This window comes from Cercospora beticola, chromosome 6 (genome assembly GCF_033473495.1).
Source record: "Cercospora beticola chromosome 6, complete sequence".
NCBI classification, from domain to species: domain Eukaryota; kingdom Fungi; phylum Ascomycota; class Dothideomycetes; order Mycosphaerellales; family Mycosphaerellaceae; genus Cercospora; species Cercospora beticola.
Window position 1 is genome coordinate 1,200,239 of NC_088940.1, and position 17,975 is coordinate 1,218,213.

The 17,975-nt window shown below is 52.7% G+C and overlaps 7 protein-coding genes across 7 annotated transcripts; 4 read left to right on the top strand and 3 right to left on the bottom strand.

Annotated features, from left to right (window-relative positions):
* Nucleotides 1–125: 125 nt before the first annotated feature.
* RHO25_009584 (uncharacterized protein) lies at nucleotides 126–3,180 on the bottom strand (the record flags this gene model as incomplete). The annotated part of the gene is made up of 6 exons (XM_023601115.2): nucleotides 126–1,477; nucleotides 1,532–2,146; nucleotides 2,216–2,570; nucleotides 2,619–2,923; nucleotides 2,977–3,086; nucleotides 3,146–3,180. The coding sequence occupies 6 exons, from the start codon at nucleotides 3,178–3,180 to the stop codon at nucleotides 126–128; spliced, it is 2,772 nt and encodes a 923-aa protein (XP_023454100.1).
* A 632-nt stretch (nucleotides 3,181–3,812) lies between these two features.
* On the top strand, nucleotides 3,813–5,099 carry RHO25_009585 (uncharacterized protein; the record flags this gene model as incomplete). The annotated part of the gene is made up of 3 exons (XM_023601116.2): nucleotides 3,813–3,939; nucleotides 3,996–4,319; nucleotides 4,366–5,099. 3 exons carry the CDS (start codon nucleotides 3,813–3,815, stop codon nucleotides 5,097–5,099), a joined length of 1,185 nt encoding a protein of 394 aa, XP_023454101.1.
* Nucleotides 5,100–6,660: 1,561 nt separating this feature from the next.
* On the bottom strand, nucleotides 6,661–8,342 carry RHO25_009586 (uncharacterized protein; the record flags this gene model as incomplete). The annotated part of the gene is made up of 3 exons (XM_023601117.2): nucleotides 6,661–8,040; nucleotides 8,094–8,224; nucleotides 8,288–8,342. 3 exons carry the CDS (start codon nucleotides 8,340–8,342, stop codon nucleotides 6,661–6,663), a joined length of 1,566 nt encoding a protein of 521 aa, XP_023453733.1.
* A 605-nt stretch (nucleotides 8,343–8,947) lies between these two features.
* On the top strand, nucleotides 8,948–11,035 carry RHO25_009587 (uncharacterized protein; the record flags this gene model as incomplete). Its single annotated transcript, XM_023601118.2, has 2 exons — nucleotides 8,948–8,999; nucleotides 9,057–11,035. 2 exons carry the CDS (start codon nucleotides 8,948–8,950, stop codon nucleotides 11,033–11,035), a joined length of 2,031 nt encoding a protein of 676 aa, XP_023453735.1.
* A 671-nt stretch (nucleotides 11,036–11,706) lies between these two features.
* On the top strand, nucleotides 11,707–12,225 carry RHO25_009588 (uncharacterized protein; the record flags this gene model as incomplete). Its single annotated transcript, XM_023601119.2, has 1 exon — nucleotides 11,707–12,225. The coding sequence occupies one exon, from the start codon at nucleotides 11,707–11,709 to the stop codon at nucleotides 12,223–12,225; it is 519 nt and encodes a 172-aa protein (XP_023454096.1).
* Nucleotides 12,226–12,743: 518 nt separating this feature from the next.
* RHO25_009589 (uncharacterized protein) lies at nucleotides 12,744–13,858 on the bottom strand (the record flags this gene model as incomplete). The annotated part of the gene is made up of 2 exons (XM_023601120.2): nucleotides 12,744–13,511; nucleotides 13,577–13,858. The coding sequence occupies 2 exons, from the start codon at nucleotides 13,856–13,858 to the stop codon at nucleotides 12,744–12,746; spliced, it is 1,050 nt and encodes a 349-aa protein (XP_023454097.1).
* A 402-nt stretch (nucleotides 13,859–14,260) lies between these two features.
* RHO25_009590 (uncharacterized protein) lies at nucleotides 14,261–16,498 on the top strand (the record flags this gene model as incomplete). Its single annotated transcript, XM_023601121.2, has 2 exons — nucleotides 14,261–15,619; nucleotides 15,692–16,498. The coding sequence occupies 2 exons, from the start codon at nucleotides 14,261–14,263 to the stop codon at nucleotides 16,496–16,498; spliced, it is 2,166 nt and encodes a 721-aa protein (XP_023453744.1).
* Between the last annotated feature and the right edge of the window lie 1,477 nt (nucleotides 16,499–17,975).

The window sequence follows — 17,975 nt, forward strand, 5'->3', positions numbered from 1 at the left end:
CTTACACGATCATTTAGTTCCCGAGTGCGCCTCTGCGGTGAATCCTGTCTGGTTCGAAAGTCCTTACGCTGAGAAGTACCCTGGATGCGAGAATGCCGGGTTTTCGAGATGAGATCTCTGGTGTCCTAGCTCATTTGGACCTCATCCTCGTACTTGTAAGGAATTCTGCGCTCCTTTCTGCTCTTCTTGATTCTGTTGCGATCGCCCTTTGGCCCCGTAGGGACAACCGGCTCATCGTCGTATTCACGACCACGCTTGCCCAGAGAAGAGCGGGAATCGTTGGTCGACTGTCTGCGTTGAGCTTCCTTGGCTTCGCGGTCTTGCTGTGCGCGTGCGCGTTCTTCGGCATAGGGATCCGCGCCTGCAGACTCGGTGGCGGCACTTCCACGTCGATCACTGCGCTCACGATGGAACGTTGAAGGAGGTGCCATGCCATCCTTCTTGTTCTTGGTCGAGCCTTTGATTTTGAAGCCAAGCTCATCGGAAGGAGGCTCGATGACGGGACGCGGGCGGTCGCGTTCACGGTCGTGCCGGGATGAGCGCGACGATCGGTCCTTCTTGCTGTCCTCATACTCGTAGTCATCTTCGCGACGGGAGCCCTTACGGCTGCTGCGGCTGTCCTTGTAGTCGTCGTACTTATCATCGCGTCGACTCTTGCGACGCGAGTAATGATCGTCATCGTAGTCTTTCGTGGGTGATTTGGAGCGGTGTCGGCGTGATCGATGTCGGTCTTTGCTCCGGTCACGATGCGAGCGTGAAGAGCGATGCTCATCGTCCTTGTCACGGTGGCGGCGTCGTGAGCCATCGTCCTCTCGCGACTCTGATCGTGACCGGTGCTTGCGGGACCCGCTATCTTCGTCACGGTCTTCTTCCTCATATTTTCTCTCACGGTCCTTGCGCTCGCGACGCTTGCGCTCTTTGCGACGGGCATACGCTTCATCGTCCTCGTAGTCATCCTCGACATCACGCTCTCGGTCGTCCCTGCTGCGATATTTGGATCCTGACCGAGATGTTGATCGATCACGCGCATCAATGTCACGTTCATTCGAGAGATCATGCCGCGAGCGCTCAACTGAGCGTGTCTGAGAGTCTGAACGCTGAGGAGCAGGTGGATTTGTGCTCGCAGGTTTTGGCAAGCTAGCTCGGCTGACCCAGCCAGTATTTGGGAGACCTTGACGCAACGCCTTGGGACCAGTCGGTGCATTGACTGGTGGAGCAGGCTTAGGAGTCAACTCGGTACTATCAGTGCCCCTGCCTTGGTAACCGCCATAGCCTGATCCGCTCCGCCCTCTGAAACCTCCACGACCACTTGAGATGGCATGATCATGTTGACCGTACTGTGCGGCTTCGTCGAAGTTGCCGTATGAAGGATCTGCCACCACGACGCTCTCCATTCTGACACCATCGTTAGGTAGTGCCTGTCCGGCTGCTTCCAGAGTTGCCCCTTCGTCGTGGTCCGCGCCAAGCTGAGTAGCATCTGTAGCGACTGGTGAGCTTCTAGTGGCACGTGAAGAGGGAAAAGAAGGCTTACCTTGTGTGTTTGGCGCAGCGTCACCATCATTCTGCTCAACATTCTCGCCTGCGGCATTAGTATCGTTCTCTGCGCGATTAGTATCCTCGGACTCCTGGATTCCATTGGCAGCTTGTTCATTCACGTCGCCTCTCGACTCAGCGGGAGCTCCGTTTGAACCACCCATTGCGTCGTATGTTGGAGAGCCTCTGCGCCGGTTGGCTAGCTCTGTGGTGTTTGCTCCGCTCTGCTGTCGCGCTCCGCTAGGGCCCGTGGGCGCATTGGGAGGAAAGTCGGAGTGCTGACCACCGTACTGCTGCTGCTGAAATCCATATCCGCCGCGGCCGCGACCAAAGTTACCACGGGCGCCCCTACCGAAGCCGCCGCGACCGCCTCGGTAGCCACGATCATAGGAAAAGTTTTGCCGTGGACCGTTTCCGAAATTCTGTGATTGCATATAGTTGCCTTGATTCGGGAAGAACCCAGGTCCATTCATGCCACCGAAACTGCCCATGCCCGACATGTCGCCCATTCCCATGCCGTTCATGCCCATCATAGCACTCATATCTCCCATGCCGCCAAAGCCTCCATTGAACATCATGGATGGATCCATGCCCATGCCCATGCCTGGCATGCCTGCCCGAGGTATAAGCCGTCGCCGCTGCCGCGCCGTAGAAGGATAGTTGAAAGAAAAGGTGGACCTACCCATCATGTTTGGCATTCCCATGCCCATCATACCCATCATCGGATTGAAGCCATTCATGCCCATATTCGCGAAGTTGGCGTTGCCAAAGGCAGCCATGTTTTGATCGAAGCCGCCGAAGCCTTGCTGTTGGTTCATGGGCATGTTCTGACTCACCATTTGTTCGCCATTGGCCTCCTCCTCGTACTGCTCGTGCTCTTGGTCTTGTCCCTGTTGCTGCTGCTCCTCGTTGTCTGGTCGTTCAGTGGTGATTACAACGTCGTCATCGTCGGATTCGTCATCGTCTTCTTCGTCTTGCCCGCCATCAGCAGCGTTGACCTCTGTGTGCTCCAGATCGCCGTTCGCCTCAGTCTCACCCTGCATATGATCAGCACTTCCTGACTTGTCTTGTACCACTGATCTTACCTGAGGAGCATCTCCAGGTGCCGGCTCGCCATCGGCGCCGGCTTCCTGGACTTCAGCAGGAGCTACTGCGGGCTCGTTGTTGGCAGCAGGTGTCGGTGTTGCCTCGACCGCTGGCGCAGGCGTCGCCTCTTTGGCCGCGATCGGCTTGAGTGTGTCCCCGGTGATATCCATGCCTTGCTTCCCGGCCTGAGTCTTGAGGAAGATCTTGATGGTCGTGCGGTGATTGTTGGCCTTTTTCGCGGTCTCCATTTTGAAAGGAGTGTGGCCACATACTGGGCACTCGGATGGGTCGAGGTTCTCTTTGCCTGTTCCATGTCAGACATGCCTTGGCCGTGTTCAGCGCACACTCGAGACCTACAATTACCGCAGATGTCGCTGTCGCAACACTCAACCCTGAATGCGAAGAGAGCCATCTTGTCACAAACGGCGCAACGGAGCTTCGCGGGAATGGACGCGACCTCGAACGTGCTGCCTGCAGGTTAGCGACTGTCGACACAGACTCGAAGTGCGTTGAGATATTGACTGACCCTGCGAACTCGATCGCGGCGCCGGTCAACGCCATCTTGGCGGTTTTGAGAGGGTTGCGCAAATGGGAGCGGGTGGTGGTGACAGCGGAGGTGCTGCTATCGCGGACAGCGGCCGCAGCTTAAGCTTGCGATGGAGATGTCGCTGTCCTCATCGGTGGCAGGCGCGCGATGAGGGCGGCGGGTAAGAATGCCGGCGGCGTATGCGGCTGGCCGTGAGAGATGTCGACGTCGTGAAGAGGTTGCGGCGATGGCAGGTCGGTCGCTGATGTCGTGCCTTGCGCTTGATAGCCACGCGACTGCCATCTTTTCCAAAGACGACATGACTCAGCAAGCAAGCGCAACGCGGACCCTCCCGCTCCGCCGGCGATCCGAATGCCGATGACTTCACCAGCAGTGACGATTGTGCTACCATCGGAATGCACACTTTCAGAAAATGACGGACTGGAGAACGAGATAGGCTACTGAAGTGATTGTCATCTACTAAAGCTGTAGAATCATCATCTCTGGCCAGCGAGATATATCATGTGCCTCTCGGCGCATTGACTACGTCAGCATGGACGAGTTGGATCCCGAGGCGCCAACGTTTCTAGCTTTGTTCCAACGCTTCCAACATCACTTTCTTCCACATGCCCGCCCATAGACATAGACTCTGGAGACCAGCAAAGCGATGATTCTAGGCCAAATAGCATGGGTCGATTGCATCGCCTTCCTCCTCTTCCTGGCCCCGCAACTTCTCATTCAGATTGGCTTCTTTCAGACAGCAATATGTGGGATCAGGGCCTTGCCGTTTCTGTGTAAGCCAAGCTAGGTCTCTCAAGCCTGTCGGTCCACAAGCTGACAGCGAGGGCAGTGATCAGAATGCCCATACAGCTCGTCCGTGAGCGTTACTTCACTCCCAGAAAGCAGCGATCTCCGTTCGTCCAGCGGGCCACTTTATTCCAGGACCTCGTCATCAGATGCGTGAGATACGCATTCTCGGACATCCCAGCAGCTATTGGCAAAGTCTTCTTCTCGAAATGGGTGGCTTTGCCGTTTATGCGGTTTCGTATGCTGCGACATGGCATATTGAGAAAGCCCATCTACTGGCGTGAAGTCAATCGAGATGGCCTGAAAGGGATCTATGCTGTTATGGATGCATCGCGCAAGCCAGACATAATGCTATACTACTGTCATGGTACGTGACCGACGGCAGTTCTTATCTTGCATACTGACCGTATTAGGTGGCGGCTTCTCAATGGGCTCTTCATACTTCTATCTCGAGTTCTTGCTTGTCTGGTTAACCCTTCTCAAGGAAGCCGGTTATCAAAACCCAGCGCTTTTCGCCCTAGAGTACACTTTGGTACCTGAAGCCACTTATCCAACGCAAGTCCAGGAAGCTCTAGCTGGCTACAAGTACGTGCTTTCGACAGTCGACGATCCTTCGCAGATCGTGGTCAGCGGCGACTCCGCAGGAGCAACACTGGTATTGAGCCTGATGCTATGCGTTTCTGGCTATTCATCTCTTAAAAACAAAATGCCTGGACTGGCCGTCATCATCTCTCCTTGGGCGACGATCATCTCGCCGAAGAATCAGAACACGCCCTCAGACTACCTCAACGCCGACAGCCTTCATCTCTATGGAACACAATACATCGGCAAGAACGGGTCTCAAGACAATGCCTTGGTCTCACCAGGACGTTGCGATGATCTCAGCTGGTGGCGACGCGCATCTCCGAGTAAAGGCTGGTATTTCATCTACGCTTCTGAGGAGGTCTTCGCGCCAGAAGCGAAAGACCTTATCGCAAAATTGAACAAAGCCGAGGTGCGAGTGGACGAGTACGAAGAGTATGGCTGGATCCATGCCTGGCCTGTGGTGAAGCTGTTCCTGTGCAACAAGCAAGAAGAACGCCAACATGGGTTGAGGAAAATTGTGGACGTTATCGCATCTCGCATAGAGCCAAGGAAAGCGTCATGAGTACATTTGTTGGTACAGCAAGAACGAAGCTAATGTACAGTGCGATCGAATGTTCCGTTGCCACCTCACTTGTCTTTCTTGCGCAGCATTGCTTCGATTATTTCAGCGGTCTTTCGATCGTCTCTTGCCAGACGCTCCCAGCCTGATGCGTTTCCGTCTCTGAAGATCGTGTCTTCTTTGCTCCTCAGCCAACGGTGAAAAGGATCGTCGTTATCCTTGCAGTCGTTCGTCGAAGGTGCTTCATCGTTCGAGGAAGCTAGCTTGCGTCCACATGGGCAAGTGTATCTTGGAGTAGCCAATGATGATGAATCTTGGGATTGGGCTGCATGGCCCTCAGTACTATGTTCCGTCAGCACCAATGCAGGTTTTAAAGCTGCGGCAGCTTAGAAACCCGGTTCGCATAGCTAACTTTTTGGCCGCAGGATAGCTGGACATGCTCTCTGTTGAAGAGTTCCGCCGCCACTTGCTTGTGAAAAGTTTGTTACGTTACCGAAGGCAGGGAGAGTTGGATTGTCTATCCATGGAGTTCGAGGGACGGGACTGACATGGCCGTTTCACGAATGGGCTTCTGCCTTACATTTATCTCTCGTTGACAGACGCCGAGGCGATGACATTGATCATGGGGCCACGGCAGGACAAATCTCAGCCGCAATGGCCGGTCGGTCTCTGTTTGAGCAATGCAACGACGGAATTGACCTCTGCCAATGGGATAGGAACCGCGGGCAAGGAGTACTAGTTGTACTGGCGGCGGAAAACCAGTGCCGAATGGATCTTCACGATCGAGATCTGGAGAGCACGATTTATACGCACTGAATCCGTTGCCACAGTCTGGCGAACAGGAATGTGCATGTACAAGTCCTCTTTGACATTGTAGGCAATGTGACTCTCACCAGTGATTCACAGCGTTCACAGAAACAGGTATAAGTCTTTCAGTAACTGTCTTGATGCAGTGTTTGCTCCAACATCGCCCTGGAAACCACCAGGTTGGATCGGCACGCGCCAGGCGCCGTACAGCAGTCACGCGGCTCTGAAGTATGCACGTTGACGAGGGCAGCGAGGCGACAATTGGACCGACGCTACATCGACGTTGCGTTTATCCTGTCATCAGAGGCCTAGGCCTCTCGATGAGTTGCAGAACCGCGGCCAGACCCTAATCTGTCACTTCTATCCCGTCTCTCATGGGGCTCGCTATACCTGCGTCGAGGGTTTCCTATAGTCACAAGATCAGGATTGCGAGCGCAAGGCTGCGCTAGACGGGCACCGCCAATGCTACGAGCCGCGCTGCAGCACGCCACCATTTGAGATCATTGGACAATATGCGCCTATAGCTCACGTTGTAGTAGTGCTGGCCGCGGTATGTCGGAAATAAACATTCTGGCAATTTATGACCACGAATGACTTGCGAGCCATTGTGCATGACCACCAACCAAGCCCTAGCAGTTGCCTTCTGAACGCGTGAAGTCGCCCATCAACAGATCACAGGATTTAGATCGAATGTATCTTAAAAATAGCCTCGAGAGGACTTCATCAATTCGTGCAATTCATGTACTCGTACAAACTATCATGCCGTAAGCGCACTGCTCGCGCCTAGTATACACATACCCGCAAAAGCTCCAATGAAGCACAAATGCTTCGAATGCGTCAAATCCAGACTCTCCGCAAACAATTGCAATCCAACGCTCGTCATGATGCCAGCCGTGATGGCAAACATGGCGCCGTAACCGCTCTCTGAGGGAGCCCAATTGCTCTTACCAGCGAGTTTGAACCACACAGCTGCAACGCCTGCTCCAAGTGGTTGCGAAAGTCCACCAAGGACAAATGATATCACCATGGCCTTGAATCGATTGTTGATGGCCAGGTATAAGGGAAGCGCCATGGCGAAGCCTTCTGTGATATTGTGCATGAAAAGCGCTAAGAATACGGAAACTCCCAAGTTAGGGTTGGCGTGATTGGTGGCGTAGGTAATGAAACCCTCCGGAAGTTTGTGGAGGGCGATGGCTATTGAAGTCTGGAGTCCGATGTTCATAAATGCATTTGTAGGGACGTGGTGATGATGATGCTCAGGTTGTTGTTCGTCAGTCGTTGAGTTGTCGTGAGAATGTATTTTGTGCAGATGGTCGTCTTCAACCGCAACTGTTGTCGAGCTGTTATCTGAAGGTCCATCGCTGTTGTGATGATCGTGTTCGCAGTCGGCCGCTCCCTCGGCCCTTGCTCGCGTCTGTGGCCGTTGCAGCGGCTCCTCGGCTATGCCTTGAAGTAAAGGTGTTGACTCTGTGGCTGTTGCACTCTTGACCACCGCTGGGCGGTGTGCTCCCCCTCTGACTTTGGGAAGTTTGAGACCGCCGGCAGCAGCTACGGTCTTAAAGCAATTGGCTTGGCAGGGATCGCTGTAGCCGAAACAAGGGCCATCGCATTCGCATTCAGCATCCTTTCCAGATGTCAATTTGGAGACGCTCGAAGTGATGCGAGCTTGCAAAGTCGGCCTGCGCTCGGCATCATCGGCTGAGATTGAGGGCTTCATGAGATGTTCAGACTCCGCCGTCGTGGCCTGTGAGAGTGAAGACTGGTGACTGCTGAAGTACGACGACGACTTGTGCGTTTCTTGCATTTGCAGGCTCCTGGAGGAATGCCTGTGGGATTTCTTTCTCGATGACCTGTTCAAGGAGTCGCCGTGTTGCTCGTGCTGGTGGCCGTTGCCATGCTCATGATGACTGTGGTCACCACCGCCCTCCTTCTGGGCCTCTTCATCTTCGTGTTCGTGCTCGCAGTCGACGACGTTGTGCGGCACACAATGGTGCATCAGTCTGGAAATAACCTGAATGCCAATCACACCACCGGCGAAACACGCGATCAGAACCCAAGATGCCTCTTTCGGCGTGAAGCCGCCTTTCATCAGGGATGATTTGGCCGACGGCAGCATGTTGTATAGGGCGGAAAACAACTGTAGCCTGTCAGCGTGCACGGAATAATGCTGACGCGATCGGTCTATCCTACCATGACGCCAAAGCTCAGACTTAGGGACGTGGAGAGGAAGGCATCGCTGTCTTGTATCCGCCAGCCTTTCTTTCCCGGGAACTGGCGAACGAGAATATCGATACAGATGAATGAGGCTCCGAATATGCAAGCTGTGAATTTGTGCATTAGCTTGGTTGTCTGAATACGACAGAAGCGGATGTCATGCAACTTACCCACGCCACTCAGGCCGGACATGATCCAACCCCGGTCATCGTTGGACAAAGGCATGATGGCATGCGGTCTTCACGATGGTTTTCCAGCCAGGACTTGGCCCTGCTGCGACGAAGGACGTAGAGTTTGGATAGCAGCTGTCGGACGTCGCAGGAAATGGCCGATCACGTCTTGTTTCGAGTCGCTTCGTGAACTGTCCTGGCACCGCCACACCCACGTCCTTTGTCAAGCCACAACCCGACAGTGCACAAAGCCGCCGGTGGCCGGTCTGAGAGATGCGTTTGCAGGAAGCAGATGCCCGTCCTGGGTGGTGGAGGAGGAAGAAATGAACGTCGACACAACGACGGACGGCGGCGTGCAGGTGATGAGAAGGAGCTGCCCAGTGCACGGGAGCAGGTGATGAATGGACGGGTGGACGCTTGGCTTGGGCCAGTGTTGACCTTGATGGTCGTTTTCACGCCCGCCTGCTCTCTCCCACGCGCGCGAATCGAGCCGCCCACCGCCGCCCGATGATGACTTGCGTCTGTAATCAAATTTTGGTACAGGGTGGGGCCCAGTTGGCGGTGACGTGATGCACAACTTGCGCTGCGCGTATCGCGGTGATGCCTGAGACAGCACTGCACAATATCACTGATTGTCGCCCGCACTGACTGCTCTCCAACATGGCTGCTCCCAACGGCCACGCAGACCAACTGCTGAAGCGTCCGCTGTACGGTTGGTCACTGCGCTCCTGGCCATGACGACTGCACCTGCTGACCGCCCTGCGATTAGTCTTCGACTTGCCGGATGAGATCCTGTATACGCTGCAGCTCAAGTCCCAGCCCACCGCCGGTGCTGACCCAGACTTGACAACACCACCGCCTCCGACACCTGCCTCGCCCTCCCTCACCGCCACCGAAAACCAGGAAGGTGCCCCGTCGAAAGCCACATCATGCGCTCTCTGTGGCCTGAGCTTCGCCAGCCTGCTGGAACAGCGCAGCCACATCCGTTCAGACTTGCATGGGTACAATATCAAGCAGAAACAGCGGAATAAGAAGCCAGTGAGCGAGGCCGAATTTGAGCAGCTGGTGGGGCAACTCGATGAGAGCATATCAGGCTCCGATACATCAGATACCGAAGATGACGAAGACGATAAGCACGAGTCAACCCTCAGCGCACTGCTGAAGAGACAGGCGAAGATCACAGATGGCGACGCTGATGATGCCCCAACACTGAAACGTAAGCGGGGCTCAGGGAAGCCGCCGATGATATGGTTCTCGTCGTCGAAGCTGCCTTTGAACACCTCGCTCGGAGTATACAGATCGATATTCACATCGAAGGAACAGGATCAGGAGGACAAACTCCTGGATGTTATCAAGCAAAAGCAACTTGCTCCAAAGCCTCAACCCTCACACCAAAAGAAGCAGCAGAGCAAAGATGAGGAGGAGGATGGAGGCGTCGCTTTGCCAGCTTCGATGATTCAGAGAGGAACGAGCGCCGATGGACCTCATTATTTTCTTTGCATGATCGGGGGTGGACATTTCGCTGCCATGGTCGTCTCGCTCACGCCCAAGCTTACCAAGAAAGCCGGGATTGAAGATCGATCAGCAACAGTCATTGCACACAAGACCTTCCACCGCTACACGACGAGACGGAAACAAGGTGGCTCACAATCTGCGAACGACAACGCGAAAGGGAACGCCCATTCTGCAGGCTCTAGCATCCGGCGATATAATGAATCTGCACTAATTCAGGAGGTTCGAGATCTGTTGGCCGAGTGGAAGCCGCTCATCGATACCTCAGAACTCTTATTCATCAGAGCTTCAGGGACCACGAATCGGCGGACTTTGTTTGGTCCGTATGAGGAACAAGTGCTGAATTCCCGCGACGATCGCATTAGAGGCTTCCCGTTCAACACGCGACGCGCGACGCAATCTGAACTCATGCGAGCTTTCGTCGAATTAACAAGAGTCAAAGTCAGTGAAGTCGACGAGGCTGCTCTTGCGAGGCAGGCTGAGGAAGATCAAGCCAAAGCTACTGCGAAAGCTGAAGCTTTGGCTAACAGCAAAAATAATGCACCGAAAGCCGCCAAGATCTCGAAGGAAGATGAAGAGGCAGCGCTGCACACGCAACAACTCCAAGCACTAATACGCCGGTCGAAAGCACCCGGACTGCTCTCATATATCCAGTCCAACAAACTCAGTCCAGATCTTCGATTTGTTCCCGCTGAACACAACCACCACGCGCCTACGCCGCTTCATCTAGCCGCTGCCTCCAACAGCCCAGCCTGTGTATCCACTCTATTGATCAAGCTAGGCGCAGATCCGACGACACGAAATGAGGATGGCAAATCAGCATTCGATATTGCAGGCGATCGTGCAACCCGTGATGCCTTCCGGCTCGCTCGCGCTCAGCTGGGCGAGGATAAATGGTCTTGGGAAGACGCAGGCGTAGCAGCGGCTCTATCGCAAGCGGATGCTCAAGCTCGTGCAGCTCGTGAGAAGGAAGAGAAGGCCGCAGAAGATGCTGCAGAGAAGCAGAGAAGGCAGGCTGAGATCGAGCGTCTACGCAAGGAGGACACGCAGAAACGCAACGATCAACAAGAGAAGAAATTCGGGAAAGGCCACATGCTAGCCAAACCGCAATTGACTGCAGAAGAACGACGAGCGGAGGAAGCAAGAGGAATGACCGACGAGATGCGGATGAGACTCGAGCGTGAGAAGAGAGCCAGAGCCGCTGAAGAGCGGATGAAGCGCTTGGCTGGAAAGTAATCCAAAATTCGGATGCGTGGTCATCCATGTCACTCGAATGGCATCCCATCCAGGACATGACCTCTCGTGTTCGATCGGAATCCTGCAACGGCGTTAGCCGATCGCCAGCGCTAGAGTAGACCTCTGACAGACCGCTCGTAGCACAGTCAAAGGCGCAAATACGATGGACGAAGATCAAGATGCGAGGCTGCCCTTAACTCATGGTACCCCAGCGGTTTCTGTTTATGATCCGAAAGCTTCATCAATGCTTTGCCACACTTGCCCCCGCAATGACCCTTTGGACGCCACTGCAGAAGTAGGCTCTCACGTCATTGCCTATCCCACAGTACAGGCCGGCCTGCAGTCTACCTATTAGGGCAAGAAGATCACAAATGCGAGCTGCGTAGTGGGCGCAGCATACGGCAGACACGACGGCGCGCTGCGGCTAGTCGTACTAAACTATGGCCTTAGCCCTAAGAACACGAATGGTATCAGAATAGCAACTCACAGTCCTCGAAGCTACGTCGGAACTGTAGAAACATCCCAAGCCCGAAAGCCCGTCTAGGTATACTTAAGAAACATGGTCTGGCGCATTCGAGTAGCACAAAACAACAGATCCTACATACAGAGCATAGCAACAGAGTCTTGAATACTTTCAGCTTCCCAATCATACAGCAACAAACTCCTTCAGAATGAAATACTTCGCTACGGTAGCTGCCACCACCACCCTCTTCATCAGCGCCCTCGCAGCCCCAGGTGCCTGCCGCAACAACTACCCACCGTCATCCGCACCACCCAACGACACCGACGGCTCAGTCTTCCAAATCAAAGACTTCAGCGTCCGCAAACTCAACGGCAAAGACATCAGCAACGTCTCCTTCCGCATCCTCGCCACCAATGGCGGAACACTAGATTTCCAATGCATCCCTTATGACCCTGCAACCGACGCCGCGACGACGAATTTCGTTCCAGGACAAGTCTACTTCTGCGGCAAAGATAGTAGTCTCAGTTTCAGTTATACTCCCAAGCACGACGATCAGAAGCAGAATGAACTTTGGTTGTGGCAGACGATCACGCAGGAACAGGTTTATGCTGGACATGTGGATTTTGACGATCCGATTTGTAGGGCTGGAGGAGCGGGACAGAATGATTTGATTTGTGATGTTCCGCAGGTTGTGGATTTGTTTGTTACGGTTGAGAAGGCTTCTTAGAGGAGAATACTGCAGTGAGGGGTGCTTCTGTTGTTGTTTGGTCTTAGCAAGGATTATGTATAGATGTAGAGATGAGTAACGATCATTCTTATGCGCTTGTCATCGTTTGCAGATGGACTGTGTCCTGGATCTGGGCTTCTTCAATTCTCAGTTCGGCACTGGAACCTTTTCTGCTAGCCCTATACCAGATCATGAATGGCCTGTGCTACTGACTCTAGTAGCTTGGCTGGCCTCCCAAATCCGGGCCTAGCAATCTGAACATTTCAAGCACGCTGGCTTGAAGGCGATATCATCAGACCTGCCGAGACAGCCGCGATGAATGTGAGTCGAGCAGAGCAGAGCAGAGGAGGGCGGATGTGATTGCTGATATCTTTCCTCTGACAGGCGTTCCCAACTTCAAGGTAATAAGACTTGCTGGAATCCGGTCGGCTCAGCTGACGGAGCAGCTGCGGCACACTGGCTCAATTCCCATGCTTTAGCCCGTCATTCCTGTATGGTGAATGGTATCCTCGCAAGCTTCAGTCTGCATTGCCGGCTCGTCTTGCTTTCGCCCTTTCACTTGCAGCTCGCTTGCCCGCTTTTCGTGCTTGGCTGAGACTGCTCGACGGCATCTTCATCTTGTACTGCTCCAGTGCACTTTCGGAAACTTCATCGAGCGTGAACGTTCCCAGGTGACCATTCCTCCATCGCTGAATCATCCAGAGGGCCGTGCTCTCCAGATCCGGCTCTCCTCCCTTCATCAACCTGCCAGTCTTCCTTGCCATTGCATCGAGCAGCTGCATGGCATCGTTGGTAGGCTCTGAGTACTCTTTGTACACTGTTGGGTCATGCAGATTAACGTGATAAAGAAGATAGTCGGCCAGGTTGAACGGAGGGACTACTGTATCTTTCACGCTTCCACAAAGCGCCAACTTCAGCATAGCATCGGAGTCGGGCACGTATGGCATGAAAACACCAGGTGTATCGAGCATGTACACGCCGCCTACACCTGTTTCGTCCGCCTCCACGATCTTGACGCCTGTCCCTATCTTTCTCGTGACTCCAGGCTGGGCGCCAGTATGCGCAACTTTGCCCTTGTTCACGCCCTCTCGGCGCAGTGCATTGAGTAGCGAGGACTTTCCCACATTCGGCATACCCACGACCATCAAGTACGAGCCCGTCAAGCTCCCGCGATTGCGATTCGCATCTTTGATCGCATCCAGAATAACACGCACATCTTTACGATCTTTGTGATTGGAGAAGATGATTTTCGAAGGACGATGCCATTCACGAATCAAATCATGTCTCTACATACCGTAATCAGCTATCTACTCCCACTGATCGCATGCGCAAGATATCACTTTCTGCCTACTTTCTTGTCTTCGGGTGTGCCTGTACTCCCTAGATCTTTCTTCGTGTACACGATCATGCGCTCCCGCCCCGCCAAACTGTCCTCGAACATCGGATTGCGCGACGTGAGGGGGATGCGATAGTCGCGGCACTCGATGATGTGGTCGATCTGTGAGAGCATTGTCTTCATCTTCGCGAGTCCGGCGGCATGATGTCCGAGGTAGTACGAGCGTGGGAGCGACTCGAGCGTCGGGAAGACGGTGCGCGGAACGAAGGTTGTCATATTTAGCCTGTCTGGAGACATATTATGCCTAGGTCCGAGGAGGTGATAATGTTCTTGATGCGGATGCCGTGTAGACGCAGGTGTAGGAAGCGGGTGGAGTACGGAGGAGCAAGCATTTCTTGGCGGCAGAGGCATTGGACTTCGTCGTGATCGCGTCACCATAACAAAGACCTATGTACATGCACCTGCTCACTTCTCATGACAACATCCCCACCGCATTTGGACGCAGATTGGATAACGGCGACTACACTTCTGGACACATGTGATCGCGGATATGGAATTTGGCAAGCGCTCACTTGATGCGTATCGAGCACCCTATATGGACCTCACCTGAGGCATAGAAAGCTCAGCCTACGAAATGTACAATTGGAAGCCCGCGTGACTGTATGATACGCGTTGATTTATTGACTTGAGATACTCATCATGGCGGATCACGATTCGACTCTTGGTTCCTCACCTCCATCGAACAACCGAGACCAATCCACGAGAGAAAGGCCGTCTCTGGACCTCAGTGCATTCCCGCCAATTTATCTGGGCGCAACACACTTTGACACTGAAGACTTGCACGAATTTGAGGAGGAGCTCGATCGAGCTCACGCTGTCCTTACGTACTCAATCGACGAAGCCGAGATTGTGCTGAGCAGAGCGGTCAAAACAGCTCGCATCAAGCTTGATCTACGATCGAAAGGTCTTCATACCGAAGAAGTGCAAGTCAAGCCGACGGTGCCAGCGCTGCCATCACACGATAGTGCATATGAGTCACAGTCCACTCCAAGGAAGCGCAAGCGTGATGAGCTTGAGGCTGTGCAACAAGGCAAGCCTGACCCTATACTCATTGAAGACTCCAGCACCGAATCTGAGGGCGAGACTGGCGATGAGAGCAGGCCAAATACGGCCAAGAACACTGCGCGTGCTCGTGTCGTGACAAGTGGTTCGGACAAGCCAGAATTGTCTCCGGATCGGATTGTCAAAGTTGTGCGTACTGACTGGTTCAACGAATCTAGATCTGCTGGGCGCCTACTTCCAATAGAGAACTACATCACGTACGTTGGTCGCGTAGTTCATGCCCCGGACGATAAAGCATCTCAGACATATGCACCTTACCGAAAGCTACCCGACGCCGGAGCAGGGAAGCTCTCCGTCTCGATGCAGAATGCATCTGCAAAGACTGCATTTTCTGGCAGCGATCTCTTGCAGCGAGCCCGCGAGGATGCGCCCAAATCGCAAGTAGCCAGAGATCGTTTCGGGCGTCGAAAGTACCACTATCCAAACACCAAGACGCCGTCTGCGAACCCAGCAAGCTGGGAGGCGGGTCACGGAACACAACCCGAATATGCACATTTACTGCACGAGACAACCACAGAACATGAGGGATATTCGAGCGATCTTCCTGAGGCCCCGGAGTGGGTCAAAGCACACGTTAAGTACGCATGCCAACGACTAACCCCGAAGGACAATTGCAACGATGATTTCATCAATCTACTGGAAGGAATCAAACTTGCGAGGCTGTTGACCAATGACGAGATTGGAGTGCGAGCTTATGCTACCTCTATCGCAGCATTGCGCGCATATACACATAAGCTCAGTAACCCGAAAGAGGTCTTGCGCTTGCCTGGATGTGATGCGAAGATTGCCAACTTGTGGATCGAATGGAAGAATACGGGGAAGATCAAGGCTGTCGAGGATGCCCGGGCGGACGAAGATTTGAAGATACTAAAGCTTTTCTGGAATATTTGGGGCGTGGGTGTCACGACTGCTCGCGACTTCTATTTTGACAAAGGGGTAAGTGAGATCAACGTTTCATGAACTGCGATCCTTTCCCTAGCGAATGCGTCTATGCTGACAGAATCAAAGTGGCGTGAGATTGACGATATCGTCGAGTATGGCTGGTCAACACTGCAGCGCGTGCAGCAGATTGGAGTGAAATACTACGATGAGTTCCTGGACCTAATCCCGCGTGCCGAGGTTGAAAGCATTTGCAAGATCATCCACCGGCATGCAGTCAAAGTGCGAGACAGCGGGATTCAGTCCATGATTGTCGGCGGTTACAGGCGAGGGAAAGAAGCTTGTGGGGACGTTGACATTGTCATATCGCATCCGGACGAAGCCGCGACGCACAACATCGTCGAGGACATTGTGGCTAGTTTGGAGGAGGAAGGCTGGATCACGCATACACTGACACTTTCGCTGAACAACTCGAAGCGTGGCCAACAAACGCTCCCTTTCCGCTCCGATGGTGGTGGGCACGGTTTCGATACACTGGACAAGGCCTTAGTTGTGTGGCAAGACCCAACCTGGCCTACCAAAGATGCTGATCTGGCTTCGAATCCCAAGGCGAAGAACCCGAACATTCATCGCAGGGTGGATATAATCATCGCGCCATGGCGCACTGCTGGTTGCGCAGTGGTTGGCTGGAGTGGCGCGACAACATTTGAACGTGATCTGCGACGTTATGCGAAGAACGTCAAAGGCTGGAAGTTCGACAGCTCGGGTGTTCGAGATCGTGGGAGTGGCGAAGTCATCGATCTTGAAGGCTATTATGGATATGGCGGGAAGGAGGGAGCGGCGGGACGGGCGAAGACGCTCGAGGAGGCGGAGCGGAGAGTGTTTGAAGGTTTCGGGCTGGAGTATCGAACGCCGACCGAACGGTGTACGAATTAGCTAAGTACACTGTGTGAATGGTATTCATAGTAACAACATGCCACCCTCCTGTCTCACGCTCACTGCGCTCCTTGCCAGCCAGCGCAGCCAGCGGCAGCCATGCATAACGCACTACTGTACGCGCCGGGTCCGCGCTACGTGTCAGACCATTTTTGAATCCCACCCCTGCTCCTGCCTTTCCGCCGTGTGTTGCTGCCTCTCGATGACAGTGAAGGTGATCGGTATCGATGAAAGAAAGCACGCATGCCGTGTAAATGTTCATCATCGTCGGATCTGCAGTCCAAACCGGGGACAGCGGGATTGCAGCCCGGCTTACAGCGTTGCACGACACCCTTTCGGCCCTGTTTACCTCGCGAGCATTATCGTAATGCTATTCGCGATTATGGAATTCCCGAATTGCGAAAGAATTCTCACCGCTTTTTGCTGGCTTGGCTTTCGATAATTGTGCCTGTTTACCTCGCTAGAGAATTATTACTAAGATAGTTAGGTAACTAGTTAAAATTTAACTTTATATTATTATATATATTATAGAGTAGAATCTAGTCGATTAGTATACTCTTTACCTCTATTATCGTCTATAATTAAGAGGTATTTCTCGCCTTCTAATTCGCCGCTATACTAACTAACTAGAAGCTAGAATAAGAGAGTATTACTCTAGGTAATAAACTCTTTAATTATCTTATTAAATCGCTAGAAATAATAACTAATAATAGTAGTTTTAAGTACTCGTTCCTCTATTAATTAGCTTATAATATATTATCGGAATAGGAGATAGTACTAGTATAGAAGCCTATTATAAATAGAGTTACTAAATAGAAGTATATTTAGTTATAAGAGTAGAATATAGTAATATATTAAGCGCCTCTAGACTCCCTATCTAGAGATATTAAGAATAATTCTTACCTTCTTAGTTTATATACGTTCTACGTACTTTTGTCCTACGCTAAGTATAAGTAGTACTAGCCGTTATACCTTAACGCCTAGTAAGCTACGCCTCTCGAGCTATATACTCCTAGCTCTTATAACTATCTCCTCTCTCTAATAGAGCTATCTTAGCTTATAGAGGAGACTATATATTTCTATCGTCTTAGTATAGTATCTAGTACGTTCGTACTACTTCTTATATACGTAAATATTAAGTCGAGTCTTAGCTCGTAGCTAGTTGCTATATAGTAACTCTTTATAGTAACGGGCTTATTAATAGTATATACTATCGGCGCTCGCGCTACGAGGCGCCGGTATACTATAAATTCGTTATATACCCTTCGCGTATTTTCTCTATTAACTATCTATATTTAGTAAGCTCTTCGTATCCGACTTATACTATATACTTAACTATCTAGCACTTCTCTCGCGCGCGACCTATAAGCAATATACCTCCTAGAAGAGCTACTACTACTCCCGCTACTCCGGCCGCTAACCGTCTCTCTTATATAGTAGACGACCTACTAAAGATAGAGGATAATAACTACTAGCG